Source organism: Anser anser (assembly GCF_964211835.1).
Source record: "Anser anser genome assembly, chromosome: 11".
Taxonomy (NCBI): Eukaryota; Metazoa; Chordata; class Aves; order Anseriformes; family Anatidae; genus Anser; species Anser anser.
In genome coordinates this window covers 11,187,609-11,203,076 of record NC_139732.1, presented here as the reverse complement: position 1 = coordinate 11,203,076, position 15,468 = coordinate 11,187,609, and the positions used below count along the sequence as shown (strand labels likewise).

The 15,468-nt window shown below is 52.8% G+C and overlaps 1 protein-coding gene across 7 annotated transcripts in view; it reads right to left on the bottom strand.

Moving 5' to 3' along the window:
• Positions 1 to 8,302: 8,302 nt before the first annotated feature.
• RFWD3 (ring finger and WD repeat domain 3) overlaps positions 8,303 to 15,468 on the bottom strand; it is a 29,885-nt gene continuing 22,719 nt past the window's right edge. For 6 of the 7 annotated variants that reach the window (XM_083851559.1, XM_083851554.1, XM_083851558.1 and 3 more), the window contains exons 10-15: positions 14,834 to 14,984; positions 12,607 to 12,783; positions 11,511 to 11,725; positions 11,041 to 11,258; positions 9,872 to 9,991; positions 8,303 to 9,641 (exon numbers count right to left, since the gene is read on the bottom strand). In XM_083851559.1, coding sequence (XP_083707685.1) covers positions 9,465 to 9,641; positions 9,872 to 9,991; positions 11,041 to 11,258; positions 11,511 to 11,725; positions 12,607 to 12,783; positions 14,834 to 14,984 — 1,058 coding nt within the window. In that variant the 3' untranslated portion in view covers positions 8,303 to 9,464. Of the gene's footprint in view, positions 9,992 to 11,040; positions 11,259 to 11,510; positions 11,726 to 12,606; positions 12,784 to 14,833; positions 14,985 to 15,468 lie in introns of all 7 variants that reach the window. The other variant, XM_083851561.1, reaches the window with a different exon arrangement.

Here is a 15,468-nt window from a genome sequence, read left to right as displayed (position 1 = left end):
GCCGGCGCGCCCCGCACGGCCCGGCCCGCCCCGCACGCACCGGCCCCGCCCCCGCGCGGGGTGGGCTACGCGGCGCGGTGACGTCACCGCCGCGCGGCACGCCCCCTGGGGGGGGTCAGCTTGGCCCCGCCCACCCGGCGCCCACCCTTCCCCCCCCCCGCCCGCCATGATGGGTGCCGGCAGCAGTGTCCCAGAAGCGCTGACGCTGGTTCCCCCAGCCCTCCCGCCGGTCCAACCGCCCCCTACCACCAATGTCACCCACTGAACCATGTCCCCAAGCACCACGTCCAGCCTCTCCTTGAACACCCCCAGGGATAAGCCATGTCTCCAAGTAGAATCCTTGAATCACTAAGGTTGGAAAAGCCCTCCAAGATCACCTGGTCCAACCACCCCCCTACCACCACCATCACCCACTGAACCATGTCCCCAAGCACCACGTCCAGCCTCTCCTTGAACACCCCCAGGGACGGTGACGCCACCACCTCCCTGGGCAACCCGTCCCAACGCCTGACCGCTCTTTCTGAGAAATGTCTCCTCATTTCCAACCTGAACCTCCCCTGGCACACCTTGAGGCCATTCCCTCTGCTCCTATCACTGGTTACCTGTGAGAAGAGGCCGACCCCCAGCTCCCCACACCTTCCTTTCAGGCAGCTGCAGAGAGCAACAAGGTCTCCTCTGAGCCTCCTCTGCTCCAGACTAAACACCCCCAGTGCCCTCAGCCGCTCCTCACAGGACTTGTGTCCCAGGCCCTTCCCCAGCTTCGTAGCCCTTCTCTGGACACGTTGCAGAGTCCCCAACAGTCCCCAACAACCATCACCATGGTCCCCAGTCACCTTCACAGCCCCAACTACCCTCACAGGGCCCAGCCACCAACATAAACCCCACCACCATCACCATCGTCCCCAACCATCTTCACAGCCCCAAACACCACCACGGGCCTCAGCTGCCATCCTCAAGTCCCCAGCCACCGTTGTGGGCCCCAGGTGCCATCACAGGCCCGACTGCCATCAACATGAGGCTGAGGGAGCTGGGGATGTTCAGCCTGGAGGAGAGGAGGCTCTGGGGAGACCTCATCGAGGCCTTTCAGTACTTAAAGGGGTTTTATAAAAAGGATGGAAAGGGGACTCTTTACTTGGGTAGATAATGATAGGACAAGAGGGAGTGGGCCACTGGGTCTGTGTAGGCACCAGAGCCCTTCTGTCCCAGCTGGAGCAGGACACCTCAAATCAGCAGCTGTGAGTCCCCCGGCCATGGGACGTGTTTCTTAATGACCAATTAATAAGGGACAGGCACTGGACACAGCACCAGGAGCCACCTCGTTGCTCTGGCTGGTCTCATCCACAGTGGTTTTCCACGGTGGCTTTCTGGTGGCATACCAACACTGCAGAATGGGATGTAGGGCAAAGCCACCAAGCAGAAACTAAACCAAACCACCGGGACCCAGGGCCTGTCTGTTTTTCCAGCAGGCTCTGTGCTGAACGTACAACTTCCCAGGTCTCTGGGTATTTTTACAATTTTAAAGAAACTTTTACAGATTTAAAGAAATCATGATGTTTTGCCACGTGCAATACTCGCAGGCCAGCTGAACCTCCAAACGTAGAGTCACAGCTGCAAGGCTAAAAATGGCATACGTGTGACTTGGAGAAGCAGAGAGGAGGAAAGCAAAGCTGGCTTGTGGGAAGATGAGCGACAGGCAAGAAGAGGAGATGGGGAGAGGAGAGGAGCTGCAGGAGTCCCTGTAGCAGAGAGGAGAAGGGGCTGAAGCCAGCACGGCAGAGAGGGGTTGACGGGGAAGGGGACAAACTGGGGAGAAAGCAGGATGGAGGAAGGGGGACGGCAGCGTGCCGGCCCCCACAGCTGCTGAAATCGCTGCCACCAGCTCCCACTCGGGTGTCCTCATTTACAGCGCGAACCACGTGCGCTGGTGCTTGCCAAAACGCTGAACTGGAGCCGCTGGCGGCGAGAGCAGGGAGCTGAGCTTCAGGCATGCTCACGATTCTGGCAAAGCGGTCTGACCCTGGGCGTCCCACACCAGGCATCCAAAATTCGTGCCCAGTCTTTGCTTTAAATCTCGTTGTGTGCCTCCGTTCCCATCTGTGGAATGGGGCTAACAACGCCGCTGTTCTCAGACGGGTATTGTGGAGACTCTTCAAAGTCTGAGAAGCTCTTGGCTATACAGATGGAGGACATAGGAAAGCCCTTGAGAAAATGGATAATTTGATGCCTAAAGCTGGGTTTGACTAGTGTGTAGCATGGAAAACTTGAGGCCAGCTATTGAACGAAGAAGAAATAAACAAAATATCAAAGAGCTGCTCATTGCTCCAGCCAGGATGCTCATGCACAAGGGCTCATGGCACTCATGGGATCTTGCATGGACACACCTGTGGCCCCTTCGGAGGGACTGGGCTTTGTCCCTGCTGCCCACAAGAGAGGCCACTGCACCAGGGTGCCCCTGACCCCAGAGCCAGCACAGCTCCTGTGCAGGACCCTCAGCTTCAGGGCTGGGATTTGGCATTTCACACTTAGCGTGGTGCTGTTAGGGCTCCATCTTCCCCCATGGGGACAGAGAAAAACAGGTGCCCCCATAAGAGTCATCTCATTCCCAAAGCAGGGATCTACAACGGGTGAGATGAGCCAAGCTCTGCAAGTTCTGACAAAGGTGATAGAGGGGGGTCAGAGTGATTTGCTCAAGATACCAATGGCGACAGACAGACAAAATGAATGTTTCCACCCTCACTACATGCATTGGGTCGAGTAAGAGAGATTAGGTGAAAAGATATAAAGAATAAAGCACACACAGAGACAGCAACTGTGCCCTCATGGATGAGAAGTAGAAGGAAAGGGTGGTTGCAAGAAAAAAATGAGTCAAAAAAGGGCGATTTCAGGGAGCGTGCTTGCCCTCTGCACCATGAGCAAGAAATTTCTGCGTTCAGAAATACCGCCAGGTTTCCTTGCAGCCTGGGCTTTGGCCCTAAACCCTCCTCCTCCTGGCCAGCAGCCTGGAACATGGGCAGCCATCAACCCCAGGCTTGGAAACGAGAGGGAAAGGAGATCAAACAAAGTCCTGCGTGCCTGCATCGCTACTCCCACAGCCCCACAAGGGGGGTTTTAGCCCAGTGCTGCCAGCTGAGACACCGAAACATCGGGGCTAACCCCGACACCGCTGCAGCTTTCCTGGGCCTTGGCTGGCCCCCTCTCGCAACGGGTTTCACCCCAAAAGATTAAAGTTCCCAGCCACACTGCGTGGCAGCTGACCGCGATCTGTCCGGTCACACACCAGCTTCAGTGCCAGATCAGCTGAAAGAGGTGCTACAAGCATGCAGCTTCCCCTGGGAGCAGTGTCTTGGGAATGCCACAGCTCCTGCCTCTCTAGGAGCCAGACCTCTGAATTCCATGGTAAAAAAAATCTGTTTTGAGGTGTGGTTTTGTTTCACAGTCAGTGTTTTTGCAGTGCCTCCTGCCATGGCTGCAGGTGCGGGGCTGCTGCACCAAACCCAAAATCTCACCCCGAATGCTGCAATGCTGCTGCAGTGGTGGATGGCAAAGCCCTGGCACAGTCACCCTGCAGCACCTGCAGTGCAGCTCAGGGATCGGTGAGACCTTCCTGCCTCCAGCAGCATTTCCAGTCCTCCTGGAAAGCACAACAAAATCTTCAGGATTGCCTCAGGAACACGTTGGGTTGGCACCAGCCTGCTGCAGGCGGCACATCCACCCAGCCCTGCTCGCCTCCAGCATGCAGAGCGCAGCGCTAACGGGCAAAAGGGCTCGTTTCGGTGGCCAACATCCAATATGGGACCTCCCTGGCCCCACTTGATGAAGATAATCGTAATAAAAAACCCTGTACCATCAATACCTTGCACAACACGTGCAAAATCAGTGTGTGAACTGGTCAGACTGGGAGCTTTCCCCAGTGCTAAACCAGCAGGACGGAGCCGGTCTGGCCCTCACCAGGATACATGCTCACCCCACAAGGACGCGGCTCAGCCAGTGGCCGAATTCAGGCACCACCAGGGCTCTGCGTGAGCCCTGCTATGGGGCTACTGCAGCTCCCCTGCAGCTGGCCCTTTCGGCAGCCCCATGTGTAGCCATGTTTTGCTGCCTCGCTTGCCCACTGCTTGCAAAGGGACCAAGCCAAAGCAACCTCTGGCCACAGGATGCCCTCAGATCATAGCTGGGGGGGGGGGGGGGGCAGGGAGGAGGGTTCTAGCAGGCACAGGCTGGTTTTAGCCAGTTTCTCTGTTTTTAGGCATTTCTGGTCCTTAGCAGGCTAGCTAGCAGGGCTCACCATGGCCAGTTTGCTATACGGCAGCTTCCTGGGAACTAGGTCACGCAACGGGTATGGTGGGATGAGGAAAATTGGAAGGGAAGAAACAATAGAAATAGCCCCAAATGAGCAGCACAACGTGGTGGAAGGACAACGCTCTCCACTTGGAGCAACAAAAGCTCCAAGAGCCCACGCGTGCCAAGCTTGGAGGGCTCCCCCTCCTCCCCACAGGGCCAGGGCCAGCATCTCCATCCTGCCCCTGGGGACGGATGCAGCCCTGTCCCAGCAGCTTCGTCCCAGGGCTGCATCCAGGTGGAGATGCGGAGATGTGGGGGAGGGAGGTGGGTGAGCTGGCAAAGCCCCCGTACTTCTTGCGCTCGATGCTGGGAAAGCGGTGCTCAGAGAGCAGCTTCGTGCTGGCACCCGGGGGCTGCGCAGCTGGAAACACTTAAAAACAAAAGCCAGCAAAATCCACCCCGCGCTTGGCAGCCAATTGGAAGTTATTGGAAAGCCTTGCCCAGCGCGAGAGCTGGCTCCGGTCCTCCATCTATCGCAGGACCAGGAGGAGAGGAGACGCAGAGCTTCCTTCTCCCCGTGCCCTCAGGAGCCCTCCGGAGTTGATTTTGACAAGCAGCAGCAGCCCTGGTCCTGCCGAGATTCCTGCGCTCATGGGAAGCCTCCTCCCCAGCCTCGGGCTGTAGGGTCCTGCACACCCCGTCCCTGAAGGAGCATTTCATAAAGAAGAGCCCCACACTCGCCGTGCCCACGCAGCAAGTTCACCAAGGAAGAGAGATTTCTTTGTGCATAGCGACATCTCTGCCCGTGCTGTAACCCCAGCGGCTCATTGCGAGAGCAGCCCAGCTCCCAGCGCCCACATGCCACGATTTAAGGGTTTTTACCACCAAGGCTCTCAGCACTTGCAGACACCTACTGTTGTAGGGGCAGCACACCCGAGTCTCACCGCTTCAAGCAACAAAACGCGGCCACAAGCTTCACAGAGCGAGGCAGGGGCCAGTGTGCCTCTCGCTCCTTCCCAGCAGCGCCTCGCCCTCCAGCTCATCCCCTCGGGGAGAAGAAAAAAAGCTCATCCTCGGTCTGCACAGGGCAGCTCGTCCAAGCTTTAATTGGATGCAGACCGCTCGCTCCCATGGGCACGGTGCCGAATCTGGGCTCGGCCACCGAACAGGGCTGGGGCTCTCCCTTTGCACGCAGACTGCCTCCCTCCGGAGCTCGGGGTCCCCACGGCTTCAGCACTGCCTTTACCAGGGGATGGCCAGCTCCACTGAACACAGGGGGTCGTAACCCCTCATGGGCTGTACTGTGGTGGCCAAGGCTGCAACGCTAGCCTGGTATTTTGTGATTTCTTTGCACAACGTGCACAAGTTCACCCCACTTTGTCCCATCTCCTGTTGCAGGCCATGGTCTTCTTACACCTTCGCTTGGCCACATTAGGAAATAACCAGACCACGGCCAGGTTCAGCTTCCGAGGGAGTTGCGGACAAACAGGAGACAACATTCCAGCTACAGCCTTCGTACAGGGGAGCCTCACGCCTCCTGCACACAGCTCTTTATAGGGCCTGACGTGACATTCAAGTTTTGCACGCTGTTAACCCATCTTCGCTTCACGAAGCGTCAGAAGCCCCAGGTCATTTCTGCAGAGCCGGGCGCTCCCCCCATTCACACAGCTCTGTGCTGCAGTCAGCGCTCACCTCTCCAAAAAATAAAAAGCCAGCAACTTTGCAGCCCTTCCTGCCCTGTGCCACAACTCCTTCCCCGTCTTGCTTTTTCCTCCCTGAGCGCCCGCTGCTGCTCCCAGGGTGACGCCATCCGGGGGGCTCGCTCCCGTCCACCACCGCTGCCACTAGCAGAAACCCCAGGGCAAGACCTGCTGCAAGACTAACCCCTGGGGAGCCCCAGATTAATCATGCTTCACCAGGTGGGATAACCACTGAAATTTGTTTGAGGCACTTTATGTTGACCAGCACAGACTAGACGTGGCCTGTTACCTGCTAGCTGTGTCCCAAGGTCACTTTGAGGATTAGATAAATATTTTAGGGCATAGCTCACCCCTTCCTCTATTTTTTTACTACTTTTCCAAGAGACGGGATAGGAGCAACATCCCGCATCCCCTTGGTGCTCTCAAGAGACGCTGCTACTGCTCCAAGATGTTATCAGTCAAGGCCCTGAGCACCATCCTCCTGCAGGCACCTGAGCGCGCTGCAGTGGCAGGGCGCCCACAGGTCGCATTGCATCCAAGTGCAGCTGATCTTTCTTTTTAGCGAAGACAAGTAAACTGAGCAAGAGACGTTTCTGCCTTTTCAGCATTGTCTCTAAATATCTTCAGATCATCTCAAAGGGAAATAAGTGATAATTTTTGAGCCAGGCTGAAGTCAATGCAGGCTGTTTACGCCAGTGTGCTTGATTTCACAGGCAGAGCAGGCTGAGAGGGCTCCTTGTCTCCATCACAAAGCACAGCAGAAGCCCAGGTCTGTTAAGGAATTCACTGCAATTATTAAAAAAAAAAATCTGCTAACCTCCATTAGCACAAGATCTTGCCCCCTCCCCATGCAAACAGAACTAAACGCCAGTGGGATGCTCTGGTTACTTCGGTGAAACAAGACTCAGATTGAGCTTCTCGTTTTGCTTGATGCATTGCCTGGCTTTAATCCAATTCGATTTGGGACACGCGAAATCGCTGCTTCTCCTCCCTCAGGCTCAGCCAGAGCCAGGCGCTGCGCTGCCAGGTCCTGCCGCGTGTACACGCGAACCAGGCTGCTCTGCTCTTCTTCGCTCACCCCTTCGTTACTAGCGCTCCCGTCTTCAGCAGGAAGTTATTCCTGTGGAAATGTCACCCCTGAGCCACCACAACCCCATGGCTCAAAGGCGCGGCTGGATGCTGGGACCGTGAAGTCCCGGGGGGCAGGGGACGAGCTGGCTGCCTCCCGCATGGGCTTTCTGCTCGCATCGTTCCAGGATCGTGCAGGACTGCTCCCGCTGGGCACGCTGCTGCGCTGGGCCCCATGTGCAGGGAGCGCAGCGCTGCCCGGCTTTAATCACATCGACCACGGGAGCTGCCAGCGTGCTGCCCTGCTCCGCCACGGCGAAACCTTCCCAGAGACAGCAGCAGAAACAGCCGCAGAGCAGCTCGCTGCCTCCCAGGCCGGAGAAGCCGCTCAGCCTCTGCCGACAGCTGCCCTGCACTGTGCAGGCACCAATCCCCGCACCGTCCCCTTTGACTCCAGACAGATATGAGCACGTATTTAATTAACACGTTTGACCTTTCATCAGTTCTCGGTGCAGACAGCTTTCTGCACGCCATTTAGGGGCTCCTTCCTGGAGCCTGCTGCAAATCTGTGACTAGGACAACATACAAGGCTCTTCACATCTAAAAATCTTTGAAAAAAATCTCTCAAACTCTAGATTTGAAAACAGAGAACATGAAAGTATCTTCCATTCATTTACTATTTTAATAGAAATTAAGTTCTCTTACTCCTGCAGGGCCGTATTAAAAATAGAGAACAAGTGCTACCTAGAAATGCAGAAGCTGGGCAGTCTTAATTCCTTTCTTCCCTGTATATATATATAAAAATTTCCATTTTTTTTTTTTGGTCAGAGTTAAGGGCTACAGCTGACTGGGCATAAATGCCTCAAAACAGTCAAGAACAAGTATGGTTGTGGGGAACCGCTTGCTGCTCCTGGTTTCAGCCAGTGTTACTGGAGACCTTCTCATAACGTTATTCTTTCAAGACCATTGTTAAAATGCCAAAAAGGCTCACACTGAGTTTATTTCAAGTTAAAAGGCCCCAGGTACGCAGCCCAGTTCTGTTCAGCCCTCTCCTTCCCCTGGCCTGATCAGAGAAGCGTGGTTCAGGACTCTTCCTTCACCAACAGCCAACCCTTACTGCAGCCTGAACCTTGGTGCCGCGTGGAAACAGTACAAAGCATGAGAAGGCTTACCTGCGATGGGGACGCTCCTCCATACTCACAAAGTACACCACATACTGCTAAGATGCATTTCTAAGATACGGCAGCACCAGCTATATTTGAAAAACACTTTATTTTTACAGTGTATAAAAGTATAGAAAGACTATTGTACAGAAAATACAAAGTTGAGCAGAGATCTGTCTCATTTGTTAGAGGTACGACAAACGGGCTCACCCCGCATACATCCCAGGCTCCAGAAAACCAACCTGTGCTGGCAGTTTAAGTGGTAACACACTCGCCCTGCCCACGACAGATGCTGCTTACCTCAGCCAGAGGCAGAGCTGTGCCTAGGGACATGTTTCCAGCACAGAAACTTTCTTGCGGCTTCTCCAACATCCTTGCAGTTCTGCTTTCCCTACACAAAATGAAACCTAAGTCCCGTTTCACGATCTGACTTGGAAGTGAGCACTCTCACGCCCGCAGCATATTTACAGGAAAGGTGCTAAGAATCCCCCGGACCTGGCCAGGGCTCATACCCCGATGCACGGCCCCACACGAGGCACTACGGGGCTGGCTCGGCTTCACAGCAGCGACGCTGCAGCACACGCACGTACCGGGGCAGCCGGACGCTGCCTGGGACTGGCAGCTAGGATTTAAGGACAACAAAGGGTCACTGAAAGGAAGCTAATGAAATCCCTGAGTTTCCATGTTTCTCAAAGCCAAGGAGGAGGGGGGGAAGTCAGCGATCTTTTCCGAACTACTGCCTGTTTCAGTGCATCAGTGTCTTCAAGGAAGGACACCGTGAACTGCAGCAGGCAGCAGCACAAGAATTATCTCCTGCTCCTTACCTTTAGTTCTCCAGGAGTAGAGTTTCTATTTTCCACAACCAAACTGCCCAAGTTTGCTTGGACGTTGGCGGTGGGTGAAGGGGGAATAGAGAAGGGGAAGGAAACGGGTAGAATTCAGGAATTACAGTGCAAAATATATGCTTATGGGGAGAGAAACAACACAACCCACAAAGAACCTGGCTCTCCACAGATTTTGCAAGCCCGTTCTCTCCATGGCCACGACACAGGGCCTCTCCTCAGTAGGAACTGCCAACTGCCTTTGCCCTTGACCGTCAAAAAAAGAACATGGGAGCACGTTCTCTGAAGTAGCGAACTCGCTTTTACACCAAGTATCAGCAGCGCTAGTGAGATGCCAATATCGCCGCCTTTTCATCACCCAGTAATCACAGCAGGACTCCATGTGAAAGTACAGTGGGAGTCTCAGGTCTTCAAGTTCCTTTTATTTTGTCGATTCGTAGAAGAGACGCACAAATCCCTGCGCTCTCTTCACACTGGAGAAGAGTGCAGCAACACACACTGGAGACAGGCCAAGAATTATTGCTGTGCTGAGGCAGCTTGCTCAGGTCGACTGAAGAAAATTGACCAAAGAAGAAATAACGACAGACCTAAAAAGGAAGATGGAGGAAGAAGGGAACCGCCGCAGGCACCTGCGTGTCCTAGTTCCTGACGACTGCCAGAAAAGTGCTGTGGCAGCTCCCGTCTCCTGTGAGCAGCACGTGCAGGACAGCTGAGCGCGGGACTGTGCTGTTGCTGTGGGGTTCAGCAGCAGCTCGCCTGGAAGCCCCCGGGGCAGGCACCGCAGGGAGCACGCTCACTGCCACTTGTAGATATTCACCATCTTCTCGGTGAGCGTGGCCAGCAGGTGGGTTTGGTTCACCTCCAAGGGGCAGATGTCCAGCACGGGCAGGTCAGCCTGCAGCTTCTGCAGCAAGGAGCCACTGCCGGCATCCCAGAGCTGTGCGACAGAAAAGGTCAAGGCCTGCAGGGTTTTCCCCTCCCACCCAAACCAGAGCTTCTCTCCCCAAAGAGAACTGCTCCCCCCCCGCCCCGGTGTGGACAGCCCTCATGTCTGGAGGACGTCGTCCATGGAAGGGTGCCGCTCCTGGCTATCCTTGTCCTGAAGAACTGCCTCTACTGGATCATTCCTACCAGTCCCTGAATAAGCCAAAGCTGGCTCTTCCAAACGGCCTGTGTTCTGCTATTCGCCTTCCTCGCTTCCTTCAGGATCTTGAGCTCCACTGTGGCCAAGGCTGCTGCTGATTGTCACATCCCTGACTATTTCTTGTTTGCTGAAGAGCAGACTTAGAAAAGCATCTAAGTGCTGGCACTTCAGTTAGGGAGAGGTTCCTGACAGTCTCCAGAAACATTTCTGGCTTGCCTGTGTCTTCTTGTGGTGCCCTTCCCACAAGTGTTAGGGACGTTCACACACCCCTAAAAAACAGCCTGCGATCTGCAGACTTTCCTCAAGTTCCTTGAGGAAGCCTTTGTCTGCTTTCACAGCCTGCTTGGGTAACAGGCTCCCACCACGATGCCACCCCTATGCCTCTCCTCTGATCCCGACTCAGCTCTCCTGCAGCCTGCTGTCCGTGCTCTGCACCTCAGCTGCTTTTCCACAGGAAGGACAACCCTTCTCCTCACCCTCCCTCTTTCTTAAGAAGTCTGTGTCCACCCCTCACAGCACTTTCTGCACTGCTGTCCCACCACGTCTCAGTTTCTCCAGTCGTGCCTAGCGCTCGGCAGCGACAAGATGCCCGACTACCTTCCTGTGAAACGCCAGGGGCTCGCTGCCTATGTTCCTTCCGGTGGATGTGGACCACAGGCTGATGTTGGCCAACATCCCACGCTATCAGAAAGTGGCTACAGGCAAGCACAACACGCCAGCCTGCACAGGGGAGTGCTTGTGACAAAACAATTCCTACCAAAACACACAGATGCTGTGACTGATAAGGTTTCCCTAAGAACTGCAATAAAACCCTCCACCCCACTGAAAGGAACAGAAAATACCATGGCAGAATTAGATGCCTCATCGCCAGCGCACACAAAGATGCTGCCATCCTCCTCCGGGCTCTGAAAAATGGCGTTCTTGGTCAGCAGCTTGCAGGTGGGCCCAGCACTGAAAGTCTGCACCGGGTTAGAAGAACACACCACGTCTTCCGAGGCTTCTGTCAGTGGGCTGCAGGTCAGTTCCATCATGACACAACGCACGCACGGGTTGTTTTTACCTGCAAAAATAAAGAGATGGCCTTTGAAAAATTTATTTGTGGACAAACTTAACTGTAGGAAGATGAGCAAACCACCTCACAGCTGCCTCCTTTTGCCCTCACCCTTTTATCTATGTGCAGATGCCCATTAACACAGCTAAGGCAGGTTCTACATTTTCACAGTGTGCTCAACCCCAAAGTTACTGAGAAACTCAGGTATCTGGGCAGAGCATCAACAAAAAAAGCCCACTGTAGATTCACACCGTTACGTACTGGGCCTGTAGGTTGCGAGGCAGTGCCGCGTGCTGATCTCTGTCTGAATATCAATGCATCCTCCTGGTTCCAGCAGCAGGTGATGAGGCCGGTAGGAGTTGCCAGCCTTCTGTTCCCAAAAACAGGCTCCTTCCAAGGTCCCAGCTAGTATCCCACCGTAAGGCAATGAGGCCGAGGCCATCCGGGGCAGGTAAGACAGTGACACCATGGGGCACCTGAAAGCATGATTGGCAGGAGTCAGTGCTGCCAGCTGTGGGCGTGCTGGTGTTCTGCCTTGCTGCTGCAGAGCTACCACAAAGGAAGGACCTGAGACAGGCTACGAAATGGAGCCCCAGTGGGTTTGCCAAAGGTAAATGAAGTTCAGCAAAACACTGTCTTATGTTTTAAGTGGGAATCAGAGAGCATACACCAGCTGTGAAAAGAGATTCACAGCTTTGACACCCCAGACAGGGGGCAGCAGGGTTCAGCAGTCATCAGGACAGAACTTACTTGTGCAAGGGCCTTCCCTCACTGAAGGGCAGGTCCCGTCCTGAGAGATGAAAGCAGCACCCCCAGGGTGTTTAAAAGCAACTTGACGTAGCCCAGAGACCCACCTCAGCCTGCCTTGCGTCTCATCTCTCAGCTTGTGATTGCCTTGGCCAGCCAGCCTGTTTTGGTCTTCCCACTAAGCAAGTCCACACAGCTCACAGGAAATCCCTCCAGTACACCCTTTTAAACCACCACTTGATTCCCAGTAGAAGAGATGGAAGCACCAGGGCCTTACACCTCTCTGTAATTTGTGCTTTTCTACATTAAACGCTAAACCCAGCTCCAAAACCGAGCCAGTTCTACTGCTTAGTTGAAGGAGTGCTGGGTCCGTTTCTGACTGCTGCATGCTTTAACAAGACACAGTGGCTAGGGAACCCTACCAAGTTATGCACGTACCGTGCAAGCTTATGGGAGGCTTCTCACATCTGTGAGAAGTCTGAATTTTTGAGCAACAGATTCACATAAAACAGTTTAGATGATTACAATTGCTGTATGATTTGTGGAGGAAGCTGAGTTTAGCTTCCCACATATTAGTAAAGTTGAGGAGCAGCAAATCCTTATGCCTTACCTGGACTTCTGAGGGACCAGTTCCTGGACGTGGGAGTTAGTGTCTCTCAAATCATAGATCATGATGGAGCCGTTGACCAACCCAGCATAGATGTAATTTGTGTCATCAAGACACCAGCAGCAGCTCCAGACAGGACGGCCAGTATGGTATGTCTGTACCACAGTGTTTGTTGCCAAGCTGCAAGAGAAAACCAAAATGTTGGCCCTTTGCACGAGCATCTACGCATAAGAAAGTAGCATAATTAAGGCAACAAATCTAGCTTTTAAGTCTTTAGAAAGAAGCCTTAGATTTCCTTAGATTGAATTCTGAATTAATTCTTCCTGTACTCCATATGCGAATCTGGAAAACCTAGACAGAATAATCGCTTTGATATTGTTTGTGAAGTAATTTACAATTCTTCCAGGCCAAGGCTCCCTTTTCCAGATTGATCTTCAGAGACTGGGGAAGGAAGCCTCAGAGCAGGGTCTCAGCTGCCTTACTGGAAAAAGAAATTTAAGTTACTTTTCCTGGAAACAATTAGAGAAACCACTCTAGTGTAATCCCGTAATACTGCATATTCCTGACATCACAGCTCTCACCTCTTCAGATTACATCTCATTAATCATTTCCCTCTTTTTACATGAGAGGGACAATACTTATGCCTCAAAAGAAACCAGTTTAAAACAAGAGTGAGAGCAAGTGGGGTAAAGACTGTAAAAAGCGCATTTATAGCGTTAATTCTTTAGAAACTCAAGGAACTCTTCCTTTGTGGAAGGCTGAAGAGAATACATGGAGGGGAACAACCCAGAAGAGCAGACAAAGTTATGTCAGATTAGAACGTATTTGCCAAGGGTGGTATTGTCAATGCATGCTCAGCACACTGAGTCTAGTGAGGGAGAGAAGAGAACACACATTGCAGTAACTCTGGGTATCCTTTAAAGCACACAGGTTTTTCCTTGGGGAAGCCAATAACGTGCAGAACTCCGGAGAAGTCATTTCTCCCAGGTAAGTATAAGGGGAACGACCACAAAGACAAACCTGGCTGGTAAAAACTGACAGGGAGTTTTGTCTTAGAACAGCAGCTAGTTAAAAGTCAGAAACAAACCGACAAGAAACCAAACCCACCAACGCCAGAGCTTTGGTGTTATTTTTAAACACTCGCAAGCAAGCACAAGAGACAATGACATCGTGGATGACTCCTTTTGGTAGGATGACTAGGAAATCAGTAACTACAGAAGACAGATGACCAAAGGGGGGCTCTTCTTTCAGGCAGGGACCGGCAGATGACTGAAGATGCTGCTGAAGCAAGCACTTAACTGCAACACATACTGGGATTGAGCACAAAGGCAAGAGGATCACAGGTTCCCATGCAGCCAATCAGGCAGTGAGAGACAGATGTGGGAGTCAAGTGTCTGAGCAGGTTCTCTGACACAAAGCCTCTGCAGATTAAACCATGAAAAGAATTCCAACTGAGGAGGCTGGTAGCCTGACTGCTGGCTTTAGCATCAGAGACAGGCAGGTTGTTTACTTTTTACTAGTCTAACAAGCATTGCAACGTGGTACTGGGAACAGAAAGCAAGCATTCTTCACATTTTTGTTATAGTATTAAGTTCTCCTCATTATTTCACACAGGGGAAAGAACTCAGTCATATGACACACCCTGTCTAACCCTATTCTGACAGACATGCATAAAGATGTTACTTGAACTCGGTGAGACCAACCAGCCAGCCAGCTTGTGAAGCAGCTTACACCTGAAGGGCAGCACAGAGTAGCAAGAAAACACTCATATGCTGAGAACTCCACCAGGACTGAAGCAATTTCTCTCTCAGCCTCTGCATAATTAGCTTCCAACCTGCTGCTTGAAGTCTCTGCTAGCTCAGTGCAGGAACAGAAAACCAAGCGAACAGTAAATTTCACATCTATACTTTACACTGCACTTGTTCTCAACAGAACTAGGCCAATCTCTGCTGAATGACTCGTTTTCCACCAAAATCTACCCAGGGAAGGTATTGGACAGGTAGCTCCAGAATATCTCCACCTAAAAGACCTGAATGCAAACAAGTCTTCCCCTCTGTCAGTTCCCGCATCAGGAAGGATACGCGGACACACCGACCTCATCTTACCAGCACCTTTTGGAAAGCAGAACAGCAAGCACTACAAGACACACTTAAGGTGAGAGAGAACCAAATGCAGTTCTGCACAGAGCAGAACTCAGCTGGGAAACGCCGCTCTCCCCGGCAGGGCTCACCTGGTCAGTTTGAGAGTGTTGTCCAGAGCGGCAGAGAGCAGCAAGCCGTCCGCACGACCGCCGAAAGCCAGCCCCCGAATCTGTTTGCTGTGGATAGGGATGTACTGACTGCTCTTCAGGTTGGCCACGCTCACCATCTTAACACCACAGCCTGTCAGGGAGACAAACCAAGCAGGTTATCACGAAGCAGACATATGTGTAAGGCAGACCACTGACCGGCCACTGCCAAGGAGCCTAGAAGTGGCAATTCCACATCCAAACTACAATTTCTGTACTGACACATTCATCCTACCACAGGTTTTGAAGTTTTTTGCTGTTCTGGATAAGAGTTGCCAGAAATCATTCTTTAGTTCGAATGGCAATAGTGCGAAATCCTTCAGGACCCAAGCCAGCAAAAGCAAACTCAGTGTAAGAGTTCTTGCCAGAAGGGCCTGCTGCTCTTTAGCCGGTTTCTTCAAAGACATTCTAGCCTAGCTGGAAGCACGCACAGCAGAATTACAGGGCAATTTAAGAGAACGAGTGTCACTGCAAAGAATAGTTACAGGTGAACTTAACCTACATGCCACAAAGCCTCCATACAGAGAGGAATTCCTCAGCTCCAAAACGCAGAAAAACTAAGGCCAGCCGAACGCAGA